A 24,155-nucleotide genomic window follows, 5' to 3' on the forward strand; every position below is an offset into this window, starting at 1 on the left:
CTAGATAATGCTGCGGATACTGAAGAGGCTCCATCTCAGACCATGGTTAGTGGAGAGGCAGTTGGTCTGCACCACCCCCTGTGCTCCCGGTTCAGATCGTGATGAGGAAAAGGGTTGCAGGCATAGACCAATGGACACTGCTTCTGGTCTCTGGCACATGGAGAACATGTGCACCAAAGGTGGAATACACACAGGGACCATTTCTCAAAGAACTGTATCCTCTTGCAGTAAACCTTTACTGTAATGCCTCTATTACCTTTTGACTACCCACACTTTCTCTTGCAGTTTGGTAGCATCTGCAACTGTCAGACAACCTTTCACGAACATGAAGCATCCAACACAATGCACATAATTCTCTGAAGCAACCTACAAGAGAAATAACACAATATAACTTGTTACTTAAAGGTGAAAAAAAGGAACAACTTGTTAATTAAAATGTTCAACTACAGGTAACAGTAACTTAGAGGAAAGGTTTTAATTCTTGATTTTTCAAGAATGACCAGTAGTCAGATTTTTGTAGGCAATTTTTGTACCCTTTATAGCAATGAGTTTTAATATCTCAGTTAGATCTATAAAAACATATGTTCAACATCTTGGAATAGAACTTTCGGCCAGATTTTCTTCTATACTAAAACAGATTCAGGACAGGTGAGCATGAGGAGGACCATCAGGGTGCAATTACATGTACATTTCCCTGATCCTCAAGCTATTACAATCACAGCCCTGACCCTGATTCAGGTTAAGGCAGCCTAGTGGATGCTCTAATTTAAAACTGCTGGTTATAGTCAGTCACTAATGGAACACATTAGTTGTATATGGTCACTCTGCTCCCCTTCCCAGCCCTCTCCACTCCCTCTTAATGCCCCACTTTTTCCTCAGTAAGTCCTCTATGTTGGGAAGTTGACACAGGAGATTTACTGCTAGCATGAATGTGCCCCATGTGCTTAAGCTCAGATTTTTTTTGGCTAGCAGCATCTGCTGGGTACGTGCCTATGCCCTAAGTGTCCTCACACACCCACAAATGAGGGCATAAAGGGAAGAACAGGCCCAAGTGTCCCTCGGTTCCTTTACCAATACAAAATGCAGGAGTTATAGGACTCTGCAGTAGCAGGGAAGGAGGATGGGTTGCAGAATACATACAAACAATGCATTTCAAAGAACCACAGTTCCTGCAGAGTAAATTAGTTTGAGTGATTGTCCATATGTAATCCACTTCTGGTGACCTGGAGCATAAGGGGTGGGTGGTTGGTGTTTATTTCAACAGTGACTTTAGGACAGGTCTGCCAAATCAGACCTTGATGCCTCTACAAGGGAGTAATGTTGTGTAAACTTATGTGCTGAACCCCACATAGTTGCCCTACGGATCTCAGAAACTTACACGTTTCTTAAAGAAACCACAGTAGCTGGCTGGGTACTGATGGTGCTGGCTCTAATCTTTACGAGTGGATCTACATTGCTAATTCGTAGCATATTCTGATGCAATTGCAAATCAAGTTATCTAACTTCTCGGTTGATACTGCCTGACTCATCATCATATCTGCAAAAGTTCCAAATAATCTTGGGAAATTCCTGAACATTTTAGTCCTCTATAGATAGAATGATACCCTAAGCATATCCAAGGTGTGCAGCCTGGCTTTCCCTTAGTTGGAGTTGGGTTTAGGAAAAAGGAAGATTACTTGATTTAGATGGAAGTCCAAGATTATTTTTGGCAAGAATTTAGGGCAAGGCCTAAGGAGCACCTTGTCCTTATGAAATACAGCATGCAGTGGATCAGCCTGAAGGGCCTGCATTTCTCCTCTCTCTTGGGCAGATGGGGTATAGTCTATTACGTTTTGACAATTCTAAACTGTCAGTCCTCTCAGTACTGGAAGAAATCTCAGGTATGTCCTGTGAGATGGATGGATTGTTATGTGAAAATAAAAAACTTAGAGTTTGAGAGCCGTAAATTAGTCATGGGAAGCCAAGGAGAGGCCTAGAGAGGCCAGTGCTTTATCATCCTGAACTTGAAGTGGTAGATGAAGGCATTTAGCAGCTTCAAGTCTAAAACCGGTGCCAGCCTCGCCCCACCATGTTATTTAGATTTAGACAGTTACAGCAGTTCTTTGGATCGAAGAAAATTATGAGTACTAGAATCATTATCTGAAACATAAAGGATCATGAGATCGGGACCTTGGAGAGCAGCTAGGTAATGCTCCAAGGCGGAAGAAGAGCATGAGTATTCCTCTTCTAGATGTGGAGCTATGTTAACTGGAGTTTCAGGAAGAGTCACAGTCTCTGCCCTGACCAGCACCAATGAAATGCTGAGTACTATAACATTATCTGCTATCAGTATGACGGAGGATAATTTCACCACAGCGATGATTTGGGCTGAGTTGAAATCATAAGATTGCTCAGAACCATAGAAGTTTTCAGTACCAGAAATGATGGTACTGTGGGAGGACTAACTGAGGCTATCAGTACTGGTAATTAGAACTTCAGTACCAAGGGAATGGTATTGTGCAAGCACGATGACTGGTGCTTCTGAGGGTGTCAGTGGGACCCATTCTGGGCCTTGAACTACCTTTTAAAGAGGCAGGATGAGATTGCTGCCTTTTCACACTAGGACCACTTTCTTCTTGCTAACTCTCTTGGTTTTACTAGTCTCAGTCTCTTAGGATTATGTCTACACAGCAGATGGGAGATGTGATTCCCAGCTCAGGTAGATGTACATGTGCTAGCTCTTCTCAAGCCAGTGCTCTAAAATAGCAGTGTAGTTGCAGTGGCATAGGTAGCAGCATGGGTTAGTCACCCGAGTATAACCCTGTCTGAGGTCCTAGGTGTGTACTCAGATGGCTACCCTGAGCCGCTGCAGCCACACTGCTATTTTTAGCATGCTAGTTCAAGCAGAGCTTGCAGAATTTGTCAACAATTATTCACAAGTTAATATAGATTCTTCTTTATAGGGTCAGATTCTCATTTCACTTGTCTCGTAGCAAAACGTAGATCAAGGAAAACAGAGATCTTGGCATCTTTGTATTCACATAGTAAAATTTCTTAATCAGTTGGAATCTTTGAGGAGAGAGATTGTAAGCGTTAAAGAATTGGGAGAGCTCTAACATAGATCAGCTTGCTTCGAAGGAATTAATGTCATCACCACCAATTCTGATTATTTTCACATTAATTTGCCCCAATTTATTGTCTATGGATTTCTTTATACTACACTACAGTTTGGTTTTCAGCAGCACAGATCGCCCTTGACAAAGTTTTCTCACATTTTTATACACTTAAAGAAGTCTCTAACATAAGATCTGTTCTAGTAATTTGACATTATGAAATTTTTTAATCTTCAAGTTAGTACATTCTCTGAATAATATGAGAAAAAGGCCATCTCTCCCGCCCCCCTCAAAATAATCACAACTACACACAGAAATTGGAATAAGAGCTGCAAAGCAGTATAGCCCAGTATACATATCAGTCTCTAGAATTTTAGTTAAAAAAATTAAAATAAATGGACCGACATTACTAATTCATTTGTAGTCTTTAAAAAACAAGCATGATTAACTCATTTTCTAAAAAATTGTAAATATATAATTACAACCTATATTTTAATATACTAATATTTTAAAATTATACAAAAATATAAATATCCTTCTGAGTTATCAAAAACTGCACAAATTTTGAAAGATTTATAACAGACAGCACTGCAGAAGACACTGTATCTTGATATACTTTCAACCAAATGCAAAAGTAAATAAATAAAGCCTACCTAGATAGTGCCCTTTCACATGCAACTTCTCATCCCTTGTTCTATTTTCCAACCATAAGTTACTTATTCAATTTTATTATACACATACCTATTGTTTTACAAGAAATATCATCAAAGCAATGGTCCCCAGAAGATGCAGGTCTAAAGAATATTGTACTAAATTTGGAATAATGAAGCAAAGTTTTAGGAAATGAACTTAATGAAGGAAGAGTGCCTTTCATTCGAATCTATAGGCAGGAAAAGAAAGCAAAAATGTTATAAACTGAGAGCAATTTTATTTGTGACAATTTAGAAATTAGCAAATTACCTTTGTAAGCGCTTACTAGTTAAAAATTTTATTATTCAGTTCATCTGTAGGTGAAAATCCTAATGAAATCACCTGAAGTTTTTCGTATCAGAATTGAATGGCCCCTTTAACTTACTGACAGAATATTGCCACAATCAACTATATTTCCAAAGGCCTGCTTTCTATTTCCTGTAATGCAATGGACCTGAAACCCAGGTTAATTTTTTTTAAGGAATTTTTAAATTTATTTTTTTTTAATTTTCATCTAATACATGTACAAGCTATGACAACTACAATGCTCTATTTAATATGATAGAGTGAATTACCAGGGTGATAGAACTTTAGTATAACTACTGTATAAAACAGCTAAGAAAAACCTGAGTTGCTCTGTTTCAAAATCTTTATCATTATATTATAAGGCTTAATTTTAAGTCAATGAAATCTAAATAGTTGAGATTAAAAGTCTTATTACATGTGTACTTTGTGCTCTAGATGGCTGAAAATTTGCAGCCAGTTGCCAGTCAATTATTGTGGGGAACTTCTACGGCCTGTTATTCTGGAAATCAGATTAGATTATCATAAAGGTCCTTTCTGGCCCTGGAAACTATATGAATCCATAAGGTGTTAATAATTATTTCTAAAGCCCCGAGTGGTCTGGAACTGAATGGTCACTTCTTTCCCACCTCCAGTAATAGCACTAGTTATTTGTGAGGCCAAAACATTGGACCCCCCACTTGTTTAGGCTCCAGTTTCCTCTGCAATAAACTATGAGAAGAATATAGACAGCAGCTATCTGAGACTGAGACTTTTATCAGACTAGGAAGGAATTAAAGTGATATGGGTATCTCCCTCAAAAGAGTCACCCTCTAATATTTACTACAGATAATGGAGTTAAAAGTAAACAAGTTTATTATTTACCTTTTGCATTACTTTTCTTGCCCATTTCAGTTGTACAATATACCACTGTGCCACAGGGCAGGAACAACGAGCAGCCCGGAAGAGCAGCATAATTCGCTGAAGGACCCCAGACACCTTCTGACGATAATCTCTCTCAATTTTTAAAGGAGAGTCATTGAAGTCTTTCTGAGAAATACAAAGTTTAAGTACAAGACAATAAGCCAAATAGTTTGGGAGGACATAAAGAATTAAGAAATTGAGCTACACATGAAATATCTACTCTTCAGAACATTTCTCTTAGTCTTAAGAGCAGAGATTTCACTAAGTAGAAGGAAAAACTGAAAGGAGCTTTTCAAAGAGGTTTCTTGCTGTTAGGGTGCCACACAAGTAATTGGCTGAAGATTTTTTTGGAAGAAAAACTGAATTAGAAGGTTCAAACTAACATTCATGCAACTTCTACTAAATACGCTTACTTCACTGAGAGAAGCTGGTTGAGGACAGTATAATGGTGGTGCAGGAAGATATAGCCCATCAGGCACTAAACCACACAATTTTCTGCTGAGGTCCTTGGCAGAGTCTATCAAAAGCTGAAATGTGTCTGAGAGAATGTCTGCATCTGCCATAACAGCTGCTTTCAGTATTTCTTGCACTGAACCAAAAAGAACATTTGCATTTTCCTCTTCAATGGGATCTAAAAAATACCAAGAATTTAAACCGATATGGTAAATGCATCAATTCATGCAATGCTTTCTTCTGAAATTAATAAGTAGCATTACTGTATTTTACATTCATTTTTCCAGAATTTATGAATAACTCTATTTACTTTCTTTAATATAAGATTTGAAAAAGTGAATAAATGTAGTGTTAAAAAAATTGCTTCTAATGCTTAATAATTAACTCTGGTTGTTTTTTGCTATTCAACGTCTCCCACAAATCTGGATGTCTGGACTGCTCTCCTTTCTCTGCAGCTCATGGAGGTGGATCAGTGTTTTAGTGCCGAGATGCTGGCAGACCAGGTGCCAGGTCTTGCCACAGCTGGAGGCATCAGCTGAACACTGACAAATTCATAGCTGGAAATCAGACCAGCTCATCTGTATGCTAGTAGTGTTTAAGATAGATGTTAGACTTGTAAGGATGTGTTTAGACTCTATAAGATGCTTGGTTTCAGAGTAGCAGCCGTGTTAGTCTATCCGCAAAAAGAAAAGGAGTACTTGTGGCACCTTAGAGACTAACAAATTTATTAGACCATAAGCTTGCATGAGCTACAGCTCACTTCATCGGATGCTTGTCACTTACTGCATGCATTAATCTTAACTTGCAATGTCCCTATCCCATATTGTAAGGTAACATGTAAATTTCGCTTTACAATTATAAAAATGCCTGCTCTGAACTTCTGAATTGTCAGGAAGAGTGGTACCCCCTGCCCACCAAGGAGGACTATCAAAACTAAGTGAGCCATTGTGAAGCAACAAGATTTAAAAAATAGGTTAATAGCCCTTTCACACCCATAAAGGTGCGAGGAAGCTTGTCCTATATCAACTTGAATTCTGGAAGAGGAAAATATAGATAGGTATCAAGGTTCCTCCCCCACTCTGAACTCTAGGGTACAGATGTGGGGACCTGCATGAAAACCTCTTAAGCTTACTTTTACCAGCTTAGGTTAAAACGTCCCCAAGGTACAAATTAATTTTATCCTTTGTCCTTGGAATATCCACTGCCACCATCAAACTAACTGGGTTTACTGGGAAATGTAGTTTGGACACATCTTTCCCCCCAAAATCCTCCCAACCCTTGCACCCCACTTCCTGGGAAAGGTTTGGTAAAAATCCTCACTAATTTGCATAGGTGACCACAGACCCAAACCCTTGGATCTGAGAACAATGAAAAAGCATTCAGTTTTCTTACAAGAAGACTTTTAATAGAAGTAGAAGTAAATAGAAATAAAGGAATCACTCCTGTAAAATCAGGATGGTAGATACCTTACAGGGTAATTAGATTCAAAACATAGAGAATCCCTGTAGGCAAAACCTTAAGTTACAAAAAAGACACACAGACAGAAATAGTCATTCTATTCAGCACAAATCTTTTCTCAGCCATTTAAAGAAATTATAATCTAACACATACCTAGCTAGATTACTTACTAAAAGTTTTAAGACTCCATTCCTCGTCTATCCCCGGCAAAAGCAGCATATAGACAGACACAGACCCTTTGTTTCTCTCCCTCCTCCCAGCTTTTGAAAGTATCTTGTCTCCTCATTGGTCATTTTGGTCAGGTGCCAGCGAGGTTACCTTTAGCTTTTTAACCCTTTACAGGTGAGAGGATTTTTCCTCTGGCCAGGAGGGATTTTAAAGGGGTTTACCCTTCCCTTTATATTTATGACTATAAGTGACATGAAAACTTTTCATCTCTTTGCTGTTTGGACTCTCACAGGGCTGGAGCTAGGAACCAAAACCAGAGATCCCCAGGGTCAACCTAGGTTAGCCTTAAAAGACATTCAGTGCTGACAATTTACTACAGCTCTGTCACCTTTTTGAACATAGACTATAACTCGTGTGTGTATATGTTGCCTGATGTAACCTTTATTCAAACTCTCATTTCTTTTTCCTAATTAATACTTAATTTACTACAGAACTGGCTACAAGTGTTGTCTTTGTTGTGAGATCTGGGGTACAAACTGACATGGGGTAAGTGACTGGTCTCTTGGGACTGGGAGCAATCTGAATATTGTGTCATTTTGCTGTAAATGACCATTTATCATTAAGCTTGCCTGGGGTGGCAAGAAAGACTGGAGTGTCCAAGGGGACAGTCTGTGACTTCATGTTAAGACTATTCTAGTACTTCAGGAGTTCACATTTGTAACTGGGCTGATGAAATCTAATGACAGAACATAGCACCAGTTTGAGATGTCCGCCCTACTTTTCAACAGTCTGCCCTAAGGTTGGCACTCACGGTCGTGAATCACTCCAAACAGCGTGATAATGGCTAAGACAAAGAATACCATAAATCACAAATGCAAACAACGCCTTGAAATATGGACTTCAAAGAGCAGAGCAGAATAAGGGATACGGATAATTTTACTACGAGATTTTCTGGGACGTTGAACCAAGGGCAGTCTGATCTGGCTATGGGAGCCAACTTTGGCGTAGTGCAAAAAGATGACATTTTTTGTCTTGCTATAGGCCAAAGTAATACTTGCGTGTTCTGTAACTCTAGTGCCATTGCAATGATGTTTTCTATACTGTTCATACATTCACATTTATTTCAATGTGTCTTATTTTTATTATGCTCTAAATATGTACATTTGCCAATAAAGTATTTTATAGTCAAACCAAACTGAAGTGACTATCTGATATGTCTAGATCTTCCTCCCCAAACAAGAAGGAAGATATGGGCCATCTTGGGCATGGGAAAAGCCAAAAGAGCAACAGGATACTATGCAGTGTTGTTGTAGCCTTGTTGGTCCCAGGATATTAGAGACACAAATGGGTGAGGCAGTATCTTTTATTGGACCAGCATCTGTTGGTGAGAGAAACTTTTGAGAGCTTACAGAGACCTGAAAAAGAACTCTGTGTAAGCTCGAAAGCTTGTCTCTCTCACCAACAGATATTGGTCCAATAAAAGATACTACCTCATACACCCCGTCTCTCTATAGGATTCTAGGCACTTACAGTAGCTATCTGCGTATGTGGTGATAATAACTGTATCTTCATAATGCTAAAGACATTTATTTTTAAAGTGAACACCTAGGATTTGTGGAATCAACTGGAATAAAGTTGATAGTAAATAGGATGAAACTATATTTTAAATGTACCTGTAAACTGTTTATATTTAGTACTTCCTTCATTTGATGTTTCAAAACTGACTGGCTGTCCCAAGAAAGACTGTAATTTTTCCTGAAAAATTTGTGTTGGAGTCAAGTTCAAAGGCAGATGGAATTCCGTTTTCTCTGACCTGAAAGCATATCAAGAAACTATTAATTAATGACAAAGTAAAAACAAAACAAAACAAAAAATCTGTGGAGAAACTAAGGAAATTCTGTGGAAACATCTTTCCTTTTTCTGAAAAAAAACCCAAAACCTTCCATAGATAAAATTATTAAACTGAGGCACACTGGCTAAAATGCACATCTATTTAAATCTTGTATCTATTAACCTGGAAGTGTCTTAGGGGAAGGACACTACCTTCTCTGCTAAGTAAAATACTTGATAATACATGATACTATATAATAATGCATGATGATAATTCTGAGTTCCCTTATTTGAAAAAGCATAACTCACCTTAAGAAGTCACCACCACTTTGACAGTACAGATTATAGGCCACACCTATTGAAACGGACATTTTCCAGTCTCCAAGTTTGTGTGCTAGCCACACAGCCTCTGGAATCAGTCCACCAACAAAGAGCAAATCAAGAGCATATTCAGCAGTCCATACAGAAGAAAGTTTCTGGTCTCTAACAGCACTGGCGACCACAGAGTGCTGTAGTGGAACAACTCGAGGGAACCGGTCTATGAAAGAAAAATATGTTTTTAATAATGTTAATTACATACCCTGCAGGTTAGTTAAAATAAATTCAGAGTTTTTAGTTTATAGTGTGGCATTTGATCACACCACCTTGTTGTGTAACTGATCTTTTATTACCTTTATAACATGGTATATGATTTTTAAAAGAATAATATGGGGAAGATCCTCAGCTGGGGAAAGTTGTCATAGCTCCATTAAACTCAGAACTATGACAATTTTCACAAGCTGAGGATCTGCCCCATAGGCTTTCCTCTATTATCAACTATCCTCTCCCTGTCTAGCACTTACAGACGGACAGAACAAGTTGCCTCTTAACCTTCTCTTTGCTGAGCTAAATTCAGTGCCCCAAGTCATTGTAACAGAGAGTTCAGGTTGACTAACCGTGTCTTATACCCTTCCAGAATGTGGAATGCACGTATACTTAAGCCTCTAAAAACAAGAAAATAACTTAAGATACACACCACCCCTACCCCTGCAACTTTTACTCTACTCCCTACAATAAACAAGAGCCATTGGGGATATACGGAAAGTACATTTCAGCAAGGGGTGCCCTATAATGAGCAGGCATAAGGAATGACTATGTTAATAAGTTATTTTATTTGGTGCAAAGTGTCCCATCGAATTGTATTCTCTCATTCATTTCCATAGATTCCAACTGCTCTTCACTGTGTGAGAGACAGCTGTATTGACTGGTGCAGGGATTACTTGCCGTAGGTTGCCATAGCTCACTCTGTGAGATGAAGAGAGGTATATCTGCACCCAAAAGGTATCATGCACTGCTTATTTCTGTGCTGAGTTAAGTGGATTGTGCAAGCCACAAGTCTAGTCTTGCCATGGAGATTTGTAGCATAAGAGAAAGGGGCTCCGCACAACCCACAGCATCAGGGGAAGATTGCAGAAGTAGAAAGTTGCCCATTAATCTTAATTGGGTGTTTCCAGTCAAGGTGTTCAGAACACCATATGGAGTTGAATACAGACTGACTCAACCTGACAGGTGTGAAGTGATCCATTCACCCTGTGGGGGTGCTCTTCTCTCCACTCTCCCAAAGTCTACCCCATCCTCTGTTGTGGAGTACCTATTTTCGAGACAAGGCATGTGAGCTTTACAGCAATGTGAATATAAAAATCAGCTCCTTATTGTGAGGGATGCGTCTGAGGAACTAACCCCAAAAGTAGCACCAAGAAGCATACCCCTGCAAATGTCATGGCAAACCAATACTTTAAATAATATCACTATGCACATGACTGTTAGAGTATTTTTAAAATTACAAGCTCATAACATCAGGAGCACATGGTATGATTACATTACCCTAATGTTGCTTACTACATCTTCCCTTTAGTTAATTAAAACTATTTTCCTTGACAATACTTCCAAAGTGAAAACAGAGAATGCATGTGGATGTTAGAGCACTTTGAAATATCAGGTCTTAAACCAGAAACTCTGCTCTCAGGGCAAAACTTCCCAAAAAAACCCTTGCAGAATGCAGGCAGAGAGTACCTAAAGTGCAAACACACATTCCCAGAAAGCTGCCAAGGGCAGGACTAAAACTCACCCTAGAAGGTGCTGCTTGGATTTAATGGCCACAGCATGTCAGCTTGAGTCAGCCAGTTAGTCTAATGTCAGGCTGCTTGGAACACCACAGCTTGCAACAGAGCCCCAGTCCTTTTGCACATGCACAAATTATTTTCTCAAGCCACACTGTAGATTCAATTTATATCCTGAATAAACTTTAATATACTGCTTCTTTCCCCAAAAGGGTAGTGTGTATCAGACAATAGCTGAGATTTATCCTGATTGGGGGATATCAAATTGAGGAGGGGCAGAACCAGAGTTTGAGCCCCAGATGTGTGTAAAAAAAGGCATTGCAAGAACTGTAAAATTTTGATGTCACATTATTATAGTTTTTAGGGAGGGCTGTATCTTGGGAATCCCTTGTTCAAACAACCTCAAATTTGGATCACTAACTACTCTGGATACCCATGAGGCACAGCAATTTGCAAAACAATCCAAGTAAGTATATGGATTATAGAATAAACTGAGAATACTCTGTACTATAGTTTTTAACTATGACATGAAAGCTTAAATATTTAAACATGAAAATATTCTCAGCAATTACCACAGCTACAAAATATTTGTTTTGCTGGCAGAAAAAATATTTGCAAAAATATCTTAAAACAAAGTATAATTTTATCCTGAATACTAGTAATTATAAAAAATAAAAATCACATATCTAAAAATACTTACCCTTTTAAAGTTAGGCAACATTAACACATAAATAAAAACATAAATCATAACACTGAATCAGAGCCAGTTAAAATATTTTTTGTTTAACAGAATACCTTGGTTGATGTGAAGTGGAGGTAGAATATCAACTTTATGTGGGGGAAGTATATAAAGCAGCTGATTAGTGAAGTAGGCAGCCATGAATCGTGCCATGGACCGTATTACTGCCACTGCAGCTTCAGGATGAACATTCCTTATCATCCACAGTTCATATTGAGAATGTTCAGCATCTAAGAGAGAGAGATCTAATTAAAATGTTTTTGACAATAACAAAAAAATTGCTATAAAAATGTAGCGCTAGAACTGTTTAATTATAGCCAACACAACTGTTTGTATTGAATAAACAAACTGTGGCCCTACTCATTTCCCCTGACAGTATTCCTGAGCCTTTTAAAACAGAAAACATAGAAGCCTCTTACTACTAATGACTAGTTAGTAACAATTCCCTTTGAAGATTTCTTACAACTATAGATGGGCCCAAACCACTAAGTTTAGATCCGGGACTGACTCTGAACTTTCCCAAAGTTTTGGTTATTCAGATCTAGGACTCTGATTCAGCCCTTTATAAAGCAAGGGGCTTAGTCACAAAATTTTTATCCATATAAGAATACAAAATGTTTCCAAAGTCTGTGTGTTTGGATTTAGGATTGTGACCAACTCTGATCTTACACACACACACTATACATACATACACATACACACACAGTCCATTAAAGTCAAAAGAAGTCTTCCCACAAACTTCTGTGACTTTGGATCAGGCTCTAAAAAAAAAAGGAACTTAATCATCTCACACACAAACTATAAAATTATACAATTAAAGCTGTCTTCCAAACACTCACTCTAATTATTACAGATTAGACAGACGTTCTGCAGTCAAATATTTTTAAGAGACAGAAATACTGATTCAGAAGTGGGGCATTAAGGAATTAGAGGCTGAAGAATGGAAATAATTAAGAAACTCTCAGCTTCTGTCAGAATTACACAGAAAACCCATTTTCCATCCCTGAAGAAAAAAAGATGTATTCTGTCTGCAGGGAGCTCTTAGAATTTTTTGAAGGGAATCATGGAGTCAAGTTCTTACAGGGGCATACAAGTTAGACACCAGGTTATCTAAAGAATATAAACATACATTAGTAAACGGATCAGATTTTTTTTAAAAACGTGATAAACATACCAGAAAAATCTTCTCTCTGCCTTACAGACAGCCGAGATCGTCTTAGTATCTCTCTCACAAGATGATCGCTCAGCCCCTGAGCCTCACTTAAGTTATAGTGATACAGGTGGCAATATAATATAGCAAGATAATACCTAGTTTGAAGAAACTGTGTCCTCTTTTCTCCTACATTATAAAAGGAAACAAATGCAGAATTGTATATTCAAAAGCAAAGGAAGATAAATATAGGTTCAAAGAGTCAGTCACACACACACACACACCCTCCCAGAGAGGGAGTTGCAGCTGTAATCCAGTATGCAGAAAAACAAATGAGCATAAAAAAAGATGCAGAAAGGCTCAACATAGCAGATGCCCCTCACCTGAAATTGCCTCTGTGTAAACATGATACACCTAAGGATCCATAAGTTATAGAGGGAGCAGAACTGGAGGGCAGACATTCTAGAAGATGAGATCCTATTGCAAACCAGTGCATTATCAGTCAGAAATTTGCATGGGAGTTAATTCTCCTCCTTGAAGTAAAATGTAATACTGTTGCCAAAAAAAGTGAACATCATTCTGGGGTATATTAGCAGGAGTGTTGTAAACAAGACTTGACAAGTAATTCTTCCATTCTACTCAGCACTGACAAAGCATCAGTTAGAGTAGTGTGCCCAGTTCTGGGCACCACACTTTGGGAAATATGTGGGCAAATTGGAGAAAGCCCAGAGGGGAGCAACAAAAATGATTAAAGATCTAGAAAACATGACCTACAAAGAAAGAATGAAAAAAATTGGTTTGTTTGGCCTGGAGAAGATAAGACGGAAGGGGGACATAACAGTCTTAAAGAGTGTAAAAGGTTTGTATCAAGAAGAGGAGTGACAAATTGTTCTCCTTATCCACCAAGGACAGGACATGAAGTAATGAGGTTAAATTGCAGCAAGGGAGATTTAGATTAAACATCAAGAAAAAAATTCCTAACTATAAAGGTAATTAAGCACTGGAACAAATTAGCTAAGGAAATTGAGGCATCTCCATCATTGGAGGTTTTTAAGAACAGGTTAGACAAATACCTATTAGGGATGGTTTAGATAATACTTAGTGCTGCCTCAGTGCAGAGGACTGGACTAGTTGACCTATTGAGATCCCTTCCAGTTCTACCTTTATATGATTCTATCATAGCTCAAATCATGTCAGACTTCCATTCCACCTGACCCCTCTGCTTTTTCCTTCCCTCTTCCAGCCCTGCCCTCTCCTTTCCATTTTTGCATATTTGTATATGGTTTTTTGCTATTATTATTTTTATTTTTATATTTACCCCTACTCTAACAAGTTACATCTCTGTAATACTGTCTGACTTTGTATTAGCTGGTCTTGAAGCTTTGACAAGTGTAAAGTTGTGTAACTGCATAATTTTATTGGATATCCTGTGAAATGTGCAGTATTTGGTGACAAATACAAGCTGCAAGTAATTTACCTTTTTGCATTTTTATTGTTTCTTTAGGAAAATTAATTTTAAAAAATCATAAAACCTCCTATATAACCGCTGTCCACTCGGCATACCTGAGAACTATTCCTCTCCTAAGATACGAGTGGCTGTCCTCAAAAGATAGCCATGTAAAGATTCTGGAGCACTTCTTTACTCCTTTCTACGCTCTATAAATACAACAGGGGTAAACAGCAGGGGAAGAGAAGAGCTATTTAATCTAGAGGACAGTGCTGCTACAAGAACAAATGGATATAAATGGGCCATACATAAGTTTAGGCTGGAAATCAGAAGGAGGTTTCCAACCATCAGAGGTTTGAGGTTCTGGAACAGCCTTCCAATAGGAATAGTGGGGTCAACCTAGCTAGTTTTAAGATAGAGCTTGATAACCTTATGAACAGTATTATCCAATGGGGTTGTCTGCAATTCTGGGAACGGGACTCAATGAACCAGGAAGTCCATTCCAGATAGTCTACTCGCTCACCAAATGGATTTTCAGCAGAATTTTTTATTTAAAACAAATTCCCCCTTTAACTTTACAACTTCTGTAGTAATTGTCCTTTGGTTTTTCAAAAGTACTTAAAAGTCTTTTGGACTCAATTTTTATTCCTGAGCAAATTTTGATTTCAGGATAACTCTGGAAAATAGGTATCTTTTACAAAAGTGCTAGCAGCGTGTTAACTACAGCAGAGAAGTATGAACAGCCTTGTCAGAATATTGTGCAAACATCTGAAAACTGAAAAGATGAACACGACACCATTTTTCCCTTGCCTTTTGCTTTGGTTTCTTGAAGAGCCCTCTTCCACAGATTCACAGATTCTTCATATGAGCCTAGAAGAAACTGTTCCTCACCTTTAAAAAAAATACAATATAGTCAACAAAGTATGTGAAGTATTCACATCTTTTCACACATACAAACACACAAATATATATCTGTTTCTATTTCAGTTCAAATCTTTGCCTGTTATTAAATATATGATTTTTAAACAGTATATCAGAGAAGCTGTCATAAATGGTAGCACAATTCCACAGCAGCTACTACATGTGCAAATTTCTCAGTGGCTGGAAAACCACTCTTATTCCAGACAAGTGACTATTTGGGAGAAGGGGGGTGAAAATAATAATTCTGAATTACAGACTTTTTTGGGTTAAACATTTTTGACTGCTAAATCACTATTAAAGTGGAATTAAAATTGGTTACAACCTCTTTCCACAAAGCTTTCATAAACTAACTTTTTAGCATACTAACAGTAAATTCAGAAATGCTAAGTCAGGGGAGGCCAACCTGTGACTCCAGAGCTGCATGCAGCTCTTCATAGGTTAATATACGGGTCCTTGCATAGGCACTGACTCCGGGGCTGGAACTATAGATGCTAACTTTCAAATGTGCTGGGGAGTTCTCAACCCCCTGCTCTGCCCCAGGCCCTGCTCCCACTCCACCCTTTCCCGCGAGCCTGCCATGCCCTCGCTCTTCCCCCTCCCCACCACAGCCTCCTGTGCACCGCGTAACAGCTAATCGCATTGGGTGGGAGGGAGGTGTGGGGAGGGAGCGGGAGGCACTGATTGGTAGGGCTGTCGGCGGGCAGGAGACGCTGCAGGTTGGAGTGGAGGGAGCTGATGGGGGGCTGCTGACATGTTAGTGTGGTTCTTTTGCAATATACATTGGTAAATTCTGGCTCCTTCTCAGGCTCAGGTTGGCCGCCCCTGTGGTATATGTAATTAAAAACTTTATGGTTCAAAAACATATAATATCTTATTCATGGTGATAAGCATTTCCCGTTACTTTTTCCAACTTTCACATCACCTGCTTTGTTGTTTTAGTAATAAATAATAGCAGCTCAAATTTTATATAATATTCCCTTTCATTCCAAAAGGCAAATCTCCCACTGAAGTAAACTGGATTTTGCCTACATGAGAACTATAGCGCCTTATCTACACATAAATGAAATGTTGTGAGGTAATGGGTGAAAGCCAGGTGAACAACCAGCATAACAATGGGAGGATGGAACCTTTTTGCCAAAGACACCATTATCAGCAAACTCCTACGCCAGAGGAAAGTGGCATGGAACTTTGAATAGAATCTCTGTTTGTAAGATCTCAGCTGAAAAACAAACATACAGTGAAGTGCCCGGAACTCCCTTTATCTACTTCAGAAGAGACAAAACTGTCTCAACCTTGTCAGGATTCAGATTTGTGGTACCAGGATGCCTAAGTATTTCAAATTGATTCAGCAAACTGAAGTCAGTGGAGTTTTTCCATTGAGTTCAGCAGGTTTTGGATTAAGCCACTAAACTATACGTAGAAATATTGTTAGCCATAAAATATTACGATTCTTCAGTTGTGAGTCCTCAGAAGTTTGATGAATTCCAACTATAATTATCTCAGCAAATAAATTACAGATCAAGTCAGTTATTAATTACAAATAAGTTGTACCTAATCTAAAATTCAGTCCATACAATTGTCATCTGATTACAGTTCCTTCCAATGTACTAACCAATCACAGAATTGAGCTTCTGGGTTTGTTCCAAGGTCTCTCCTGAAGACTGCAGGACTGCCTGTATATGACCTAGAAGTTGTGCAACAATGGATTCTTCATGTGCAATCTTCATTTCAGTTAATGGTTTGCCATCCTTAGATATTTTTCTGTTTAGTTGAGTCCGATACCAAAGCACTTGTTTATATAATAACCGCCACAATATCATCAACCTGTAGATCAAAAAGTAGTACACTATCACTAACAAAAAATACAGGTTAGTTGAAACAGAGGGATAATTCTGTCTTATTCCTCAAACTTACTTGTTATTTTGTATATTATATTACAGCTAAAGTAATATTTTCTTGAATGTTTCCACCATAATTTGATTTTCAGCTCTATATTTCCCAATTATAATTTTTTCATTAACATGTTCATATATTTTCTTGGATATTCTTAAGAACCATATTTTATGTATTGTTTTCCTTTTGTTTACTAAACTTATTGTGCAGAATGTTGATTAATAATTTACAGCTTTTAGTGTTCAGAAGAATCATACTAACTCATGCACCCAGGTGTTGCTCCTACACTGTTATTTGTTTTATTGAACTTAGTACAAACATAACAGTACCTTTGTCAAATAAACAAATATATGACACTGTATTTCACTCTAATAGCATGGAATTACTATGCCTGCTTGAATAAATTACCACAATCTTTTCAGAGTATAGAGTGGTGATGAGATAAAATGCTGCTGTAATTCTTCTCTAATAGAACAATGAGAAACTAATTAAATCCCATTTTTAAAAAGTTTTAATGCACATTAACAATCATACCTGTTTTCTGGCTTTTCATTGAGTTTTACTGTCTGAGGAGGTATCTTAAGCAGAGAATTCAGTGAGCGAAATTTCTGAGCACTGCTCCCATCAAGAACTTGAAAAATAGGCACAATCAGGGAGTCAAGCTCTATAGTAGTGTTAACATCGGAGGATGCAGACATTATCTCATAACAAGGTGTGAATTTCCCATTTAGACTATGTGCAACCATCTTCAGCAAACAGAAGCACCCCAAAAGGTATTCTGAGAACAACTGATCTTGGAGCTGAATAAGCATCAGTTTTACAGTCTGTGATGTCAGCTTTACCAAATGCCCAACTGTCTGTCTGTCTCTCACATCCCAGTACAGGACAGTTAAACACTGCTGAAAATGTTTTAAGATGCAATGCATCCACAGATTATATTTTTCAGACTGGTTTAAAAATGCATCATGGTTTAGTAAAGAGCTTTTACTGAACTGGAGAATGCTGAAAAGGTGGGTAATGCAGCCTACTGTGTAATTCAACAGCATATCTTTTTCTTGCACATTTTTTGAAATCCCTATCCCCCAGGCTGCAAGAAGGTTTTTCTGAATTGAATTTAGTTCCATAGATAAATCATCTTTTGCATCAGTATCATCTTTCGCATGAACAGTGTCGAACATTGATGCAAATTCCAACCGGCCTTGATCAGCTCTACTGAAAAATGAATTTGGTCCCTGGCTGCAGAAAGTAGAAGAGTTATTTTGAAACTGCTTGTCATCATCAGATTCCTCTTCATAATCCTAAATTAAAGGGAAAAAACACACATGTAATCTGATTTGTGTCTATTTTCTTGAAAGCAAGGCTAATGAAGGGGCACAGTGAAGATTAACAGGCCTTATATACGAAACCTCTATGCATTCTAAATAACCTAACATTCAAAAAGCAATTAGCACAGAGTGTGTGTCTGTGTCTCTGCCTGTGGACTCTACTCCCCACTCCATTTGCTGCCCCAAATAATAAGGATGGAGCTATATAATCTCTCTGACCCAATGGTCCAAGAACCATTCTGCAAAGCACAAGATATGGTGGCTCAGAATGCGGGTAAAGAGGAATTTGCTTCTACAGAAGAGATCCTCAAAAAAAGTACCCAGCAGATTTAAAAGGCTGCATGGTGAGTTTGACATACAGCCATTTTTCCTAAAGAGATGTTAAGATCTATGAAGTACACAAGTAGCAATACATGTCAAAGCTTAACACTCAGAATAGATTTCTTTGTTACAGTTCAAGGTGCAATTCCCAATTGAACTAGATTTTGAACAGCAACAGAAAGGGACTAAACAATATGCATTTGATTAGCATGCATTTTTGGAAAAGTAAATTAATTTCTGAAAAAAATCATTTGTTTTAAGAAGATGTTTGAAAACCATTAACATCCTGCTAAAATGACTGATAAGAAAATCAGTGCATTTTCTAGACCCTATAAGCCAAAATAAAATTAAAATTCTTCCTAAGAATTTGTTTAATGTAAAATCATTTAAGCAAATTTAGTAAGAGTAGAATATTCAGAATATGACTTAAAAAAGAGCTCAGGTTAATTAGATTTTTTTTCCATATTCAGAAATTAGATCAGATGCATTAATTATACAGTAAATACAAAAGTGCTGTTAAATACCTGTAAATCTGCTGCTTTCTCACTCAGTTCTGCTGTTTCTTCTTCTTGCAGGAATTTTGGAATGGTAGAAAGGGTAGAATTTTGGTTTCGATGCTGTTTCAGTAGGCTAGCTTTTAAAGAAGACAATGATCGCAACTGCAGCCTTTTCCCTTTCAACTGTAGGAGACAAAAAGTAAGAGAAACTACCTTAATATTATTACATATTTGTCTGTCTCTGGTAACACCCACAACATGCTAGATACTTTCCAAACATAAAAAATTATTCCTGACCTAAAGAACTTACAATATGAGAGCCAAACAGGCAAATACACAAAGGGCTATGGGAAAGGGGCAACACCACCAGTCAATTGTTTTTTTCCCCTACATATCATGGCAGAAGCGGGTCTTCAGGAGGGATTTAAATGCATGGAAATAACAGACTGACAGACATAGTATGGATATTCTTTGTATACAAGGCAGTGGGGAAGAAGGTGCAGAAATGCTTGTGGGAGAAGTGGATCACCACAGATCACAGTGTGTGCTATGCCTTGTACCCCTTCACAGTTCCTTGTGAGTGCATCATTCCTAGTAATAGGATTGGGGCTCCACTTCCCTCAAAAGAGTCCTGCAATTCTGTCACTCAGACTGCATACTAGGCTTCAGAAGGGCCTATTTTGCTTGGCTTCTTGTACAAGTCTTCTGTCAGGAGCTCTAACAAGAAAATATATGCAATGACACAGCTCAGCCTCTTCAAAATGAAGTATTATTTATTAGCCAACAAGAACACAGTATTCAGAGAAATGGGTTACAATAACCAAGAAGGTTTAAACATAACTATTAACCAAACTTCATTCTTTCCTTAAAAAGAAAAGGAGTACTTGTGGCACCTTAGAGACTAACCAATTTATTTGAGCATAAGCTTTTGTGAGCTACAGCTCACTTCATCGGATGCATACCGTGGAAAGTGCAGAAGATCTTTTTATACACACAAAGCATGAAAAAATACCTCCCCCCACCCCACTCTCCTGCTGGTAATAGCTTATCTAAAGTGATCACTCTCCTTACAAGATGTATGATAATCAAGGTGGGCCATTTCCAGCACAAATCCAGGGTTTAACAAGAACGTCTGGGGGGGGGGGGGAGGTAGGAAAAAACAAGGGGAAATAGGCTTGAATAGAGACTGGGAGTGGCTAAGTCATTATGCAAGGTAACCTAAGTTAATTGTATCCAATTTGCAAATGAATTCCAATTCAGCAGTCTCTCGCTGGAGTCTGGATTTCAAGTTTTTTTTGTTGTAATATCGCAACTTTCATGTCTGTAATCGCGTGACCAGAGAGATTGAAGTGTTCTCTGACTGGTTTATGAACGTTATAATTCTCGACATCTGAATTGTGTCCATTTATTCTTTTACATAGAGACTGTCCAGTTTGACCAATGTACATGGCAGAGGGGCATTGCTGGCACATGATGGCATATATCACATTGGTGGATGTGCAGGTGAATGCGCCTCTGATAGTGTGGCTGATGTTATTAGGCCCTGTGATGGTGTCCCCTGAATAGATATGTGGGCACAGTTGGCAATGGGCTTTGTTGCAAGGATAGGTTCTTGGGTTAATGGTTCTGTTGTGTGGTATGCAACACAACACCAGCAACCACATACCAAGTATAAAAAGATCTTCTACACTTTCCACAGTATGCATCCGATGAAGTGAGCTGTAGCTCACAAAAGCTTATGCTCAAATAAATTGGTTAGTCTCTAAGGTGCCCCAAGTACTCCTTTTCTTTTTGCGAATACAGACTAACATGGCTGTTACAAGGAAAGAATGACAGGTTTCAGAGTAAGTTGTGAAATTTTACATCTTTGGACATTCCTACTCCTGGGCTGAGACAGACAATCAACCACTGCAGCATTCTCTCAGTCTCTCTCTGTCAGAGACTAACCTTCAGCCACTGCTCCCCTGTCCATCGCTTCCTCTCTAGGCAGGGGTCTTTAATGGATTAGAGTCTCTTTGATCCTAGGCTCAAGCCTGGGAAAATAAACCTGGCCATCCGCCTTGGGTCAGGCAGGTGAAGATTTCCCACTGAAGAGCTCCCCCACAGTTCTGTTGAAGACCCTTGGCATTCCCTCTGGAGGGATCTCATCTCTGTCATTGTTTCATTTCCCGTTTTGATTAAATCCATGCAGTCATACAGACTAATATCAGATAGATAAATTGAGACACATGTAATATTCATAGAAATAATACAGAAATCTCCCACATTCTCCACATAGACAAACACCTGTGGGAGAAGTAGTGTGTTAAGGCTGCCATCCCTGGCAGTTCAGATAAGATGGGGGCAATGAAAAAAAGAGACAAGGACTAGTATGTTGGGAAGGACAAGGTTATGTAGGCACCTGGATGGAATAGGGAAAAGAGCTTGAATTTCATGTAATATAGGAGAAGCTGCCAGTGGAGGAATTTAAAGAGATGGATAACATGGTTAGAATAACAAGCAAAGAAACCAATCTGGTAATTGTATTTTCTAAATACTGGAGGTATCAGTATTCCGAGGGGAGGAAGATGTTACAATAATCAAGAGGGAAGATCATCAGATAGCCTGAACAAATGTTTTAGCTGTAGGGATAGAAGGAAGAGATCAGAACCCTGGAACAGATAGATATTTTGAAGAATAACTGGCAGGATTTCTGTACAGCTTGCGTAAGTGGGAAAATGGAGAATAAGTAGTCAAAGATGATCTTCAGATTCATTGTGTTACCCTGCATTAAGTTTTTAAGATCTCAAATAAGGGCTCTACTTCTGATTCACTTCTTTTAATATGTTTTCCTATTCAACAAATGTAAACTGAAATACTAAAAAAAAAAAATCATGATCAATTACAAGGTCACAGTAACGTAATACTTCGCTTTCTATGCCTCTATGGTTTTGGGTGCAGTGTGTTAATAAATCTGGACATATCTATACCCTGACAGATATGTTCTTGTTCATTAGCACTGGGAAATTTTACATCCAGGCTGACTGCCTTTCAATTAGCTTGCCTATAACTTCATCTCCCTGCTGGATACTCTCAATTTATCAAACTGCAATGGACCTATATCGCCACATATTCAACATAATTCATATCAAACTCATCTTCTCTTCCCACCCCAAATCTATCAGCAATCATTCTCTCATCCTATTTGATTTTGTTCTTCCAAAACGGTCTTCTTCGTTTGCTAACATACATGGTGCCTTTAATCCCCGTTCAAAGAATCCTTCTCCTCTTGATCTCTCAGTTGATCCCATAGATAATTTTACTGATACTTACAATTCCATCCCTTCTTAGGCTCTTAAGAGAATTTCACCCCTAAATTCTCACATCCTCTCCCACTGTTCCAATTTATCCCAGTAAACAGATCATCTCCATAAACTAAGTATACTTGCTGGCACCTGCAAAGTGATGGTGATGCAAACTGGTTTCAGCTTCCATTGGGATATATGGAAATCCCATTTTACGCTTAACATTGAATGAGTCTCTGTGGGGGGTTGGAAATAGAGCTGAAAGGTCTGTCAGCTCTAAGTTTTTTGTTCAAACTTCGCCCCAGTTGCTAGTGACTGAAAACTGTTACCCTCCAATAGCTGTTGATCTATGTGAAATGAGTTGCTGGTTTCAATCCAGTTGCTTTGGAGTTCAATGGAGTGATGATGTCCACAGTACAACCAGAAACTTCGTGGACTGTCTCGACAGAAACCAAAGACTTAAAATGACAAGGAAGCAAAATTACCTTCTTACTCACTAGAGGTGGCCTATGCAGAACAGGGTTGAGGTATAACAAGTCGCTGTACTACCATTTTTTGTTCTCCATGGGCATATAAGAAAATCCAGTTTCACTTAAATTCAGAGCCTGATTTTCAAATCACTGCCATTCTAAGTCTGCCTCAAAACCTTCCTCCACAGAGCACTAAAAGGAATATATCATGATTGTTCTTTCGAAGACTAAACAGGCACATGACTCCACAGTTGCCTTTGAAAGCATTTTGTAATACTCTGAGATTATAGTGTTTACTATTTGCTCCTTTTGACTAAAATTTCATCATTAAAAAAAAAACCTCTAATGTAAAAAAACCCACACACACACACACACAAACAAACAAAAAAACCACCACCACCACTCAACCCAACAGTACCTTAGGTGTCATCAGACTCTGATGTATCTTTTCAAGCCTTTGGGCTGAATCAAGTAGAAGTGACCTCATAACTCCAGACGGTAAAAGATTATCAGAAAACCTAAGTACTGTAACCATATACCCATCAGAGACAATGAGGTAGGGTAATCTTGAGTGTGATGTTACAGAAAATCTCTGTCTCATAAGATCACTTTCAGAGGCAGATGAACCAAGAGAATGACTAGAATCTTGCACAGACTGTTGCGGTCTAGCAAATAAAATAAAAATATATCAGAAAAAATAAAGCAAATATATGCAAAACTATTAAATAAAAATATCAAACATACATATTTTGTTTTAAAAAATAATTTTTGCAATTTATGCAATTTTTCTCCAAGGGGAAAATTTAAGCAAAAAGTGCACAAATGCAAGATGGCAAAGTAATAGTGTAAGCAATTTAACACCAAGTTGGAAGTTATAATATAACGTGACATAATACAGAAGTTAAGCTTAACAGAAAAATGTGCAAATACTAACGGGCCTTTTTTTAACCTTAATTAACTACTTGCTAATTACTACAGCAAAATATTGACATCTTGAATTTTGTTATGTAGACCTATCATATAGTAACATATCAATTTATGGTCCTCTATATGGCCCCAATTCTGCAAAGATTTACGCAAATACTTAACTTTATGCATTATCAGTAGACCCA

The 24,155-nt window shown here is 38.2% G+C and overlaps 1 protein-coding gene across 18 annotated transcripts in view; it reads right to left on the bottom strand.

Annotated features, from left to right (window-relative positions):
- CPLANE1 (ciliogenesis and planar polarity effector complex subunit 1) overlaps positions 1-24,155 on the bottom strand; it is a 180,190-nt gene that overhangs the window by 111,319 nt on the left and 44,716 nt on the right. For all 18 annotated transcript variants that reach the window (XM_073343782.1, XM_073343779.1, XM_073343777.1 and 15 more), the window contains 13 exons: positions 23,462-23,708; positions 19,317-19,472; positions 17,681-18,444; positions 16,866-17,077; positions 15,143-15,223; positions 12,910-13,074; positions 11,792-11,965; positions 9,207-9,435; positions 8,741-8,880; positions 5,402-5,619; positions 4,950-5,114; positions 3,834-3,972; positions 257-366 (listed from right to left, as the gene is read on the bottom strand). In XM_073343782.1, the coding sequence (XP_073199883.1) occupies positions 257-366; positions 3,834-3,972; positions 4,950-5,114; positions 5,402-5,619; positions 8,741-8,880; positions 9,207-9,435; positions 11,792-11,965; positions 12,910-13,074; positions 15,143-15,223; positions 16,866-17,077; positions 17,681-18,444; positions 19,317-19,472; positions 23,462-23,708 (2,800 nt within the window). The remainder of the gene's footprint in view (positions 1-256; positions 367-3,833; positions 3,973-4,949; positions 5,115-5,401; positions 5,620-8,740; positions 8,881-9,206; positions 9,436-11,791; positions 11,966-12,909; positions 13,075-15,142; positions 15,224-16,865; positions 17,078-17,680; positions 18,445-19,316; positions 19,473-23,461; positions 23,709-24,155) is intronic.

This window comes from Lepidochelys kempii, chromosome 5 (assembly GCF_965140265.1).
Source record: "Lepidochelys kempii isolate rLepKem1 chromosome 5, rLepKem1.hap2, whole genome shotgun sequence".
Lineage (NCBI taxonomy): Eukaryota > Metazoa > Chordata > Testudines > Cheloniidae > Lepidochelys > Lepidochelys kempii.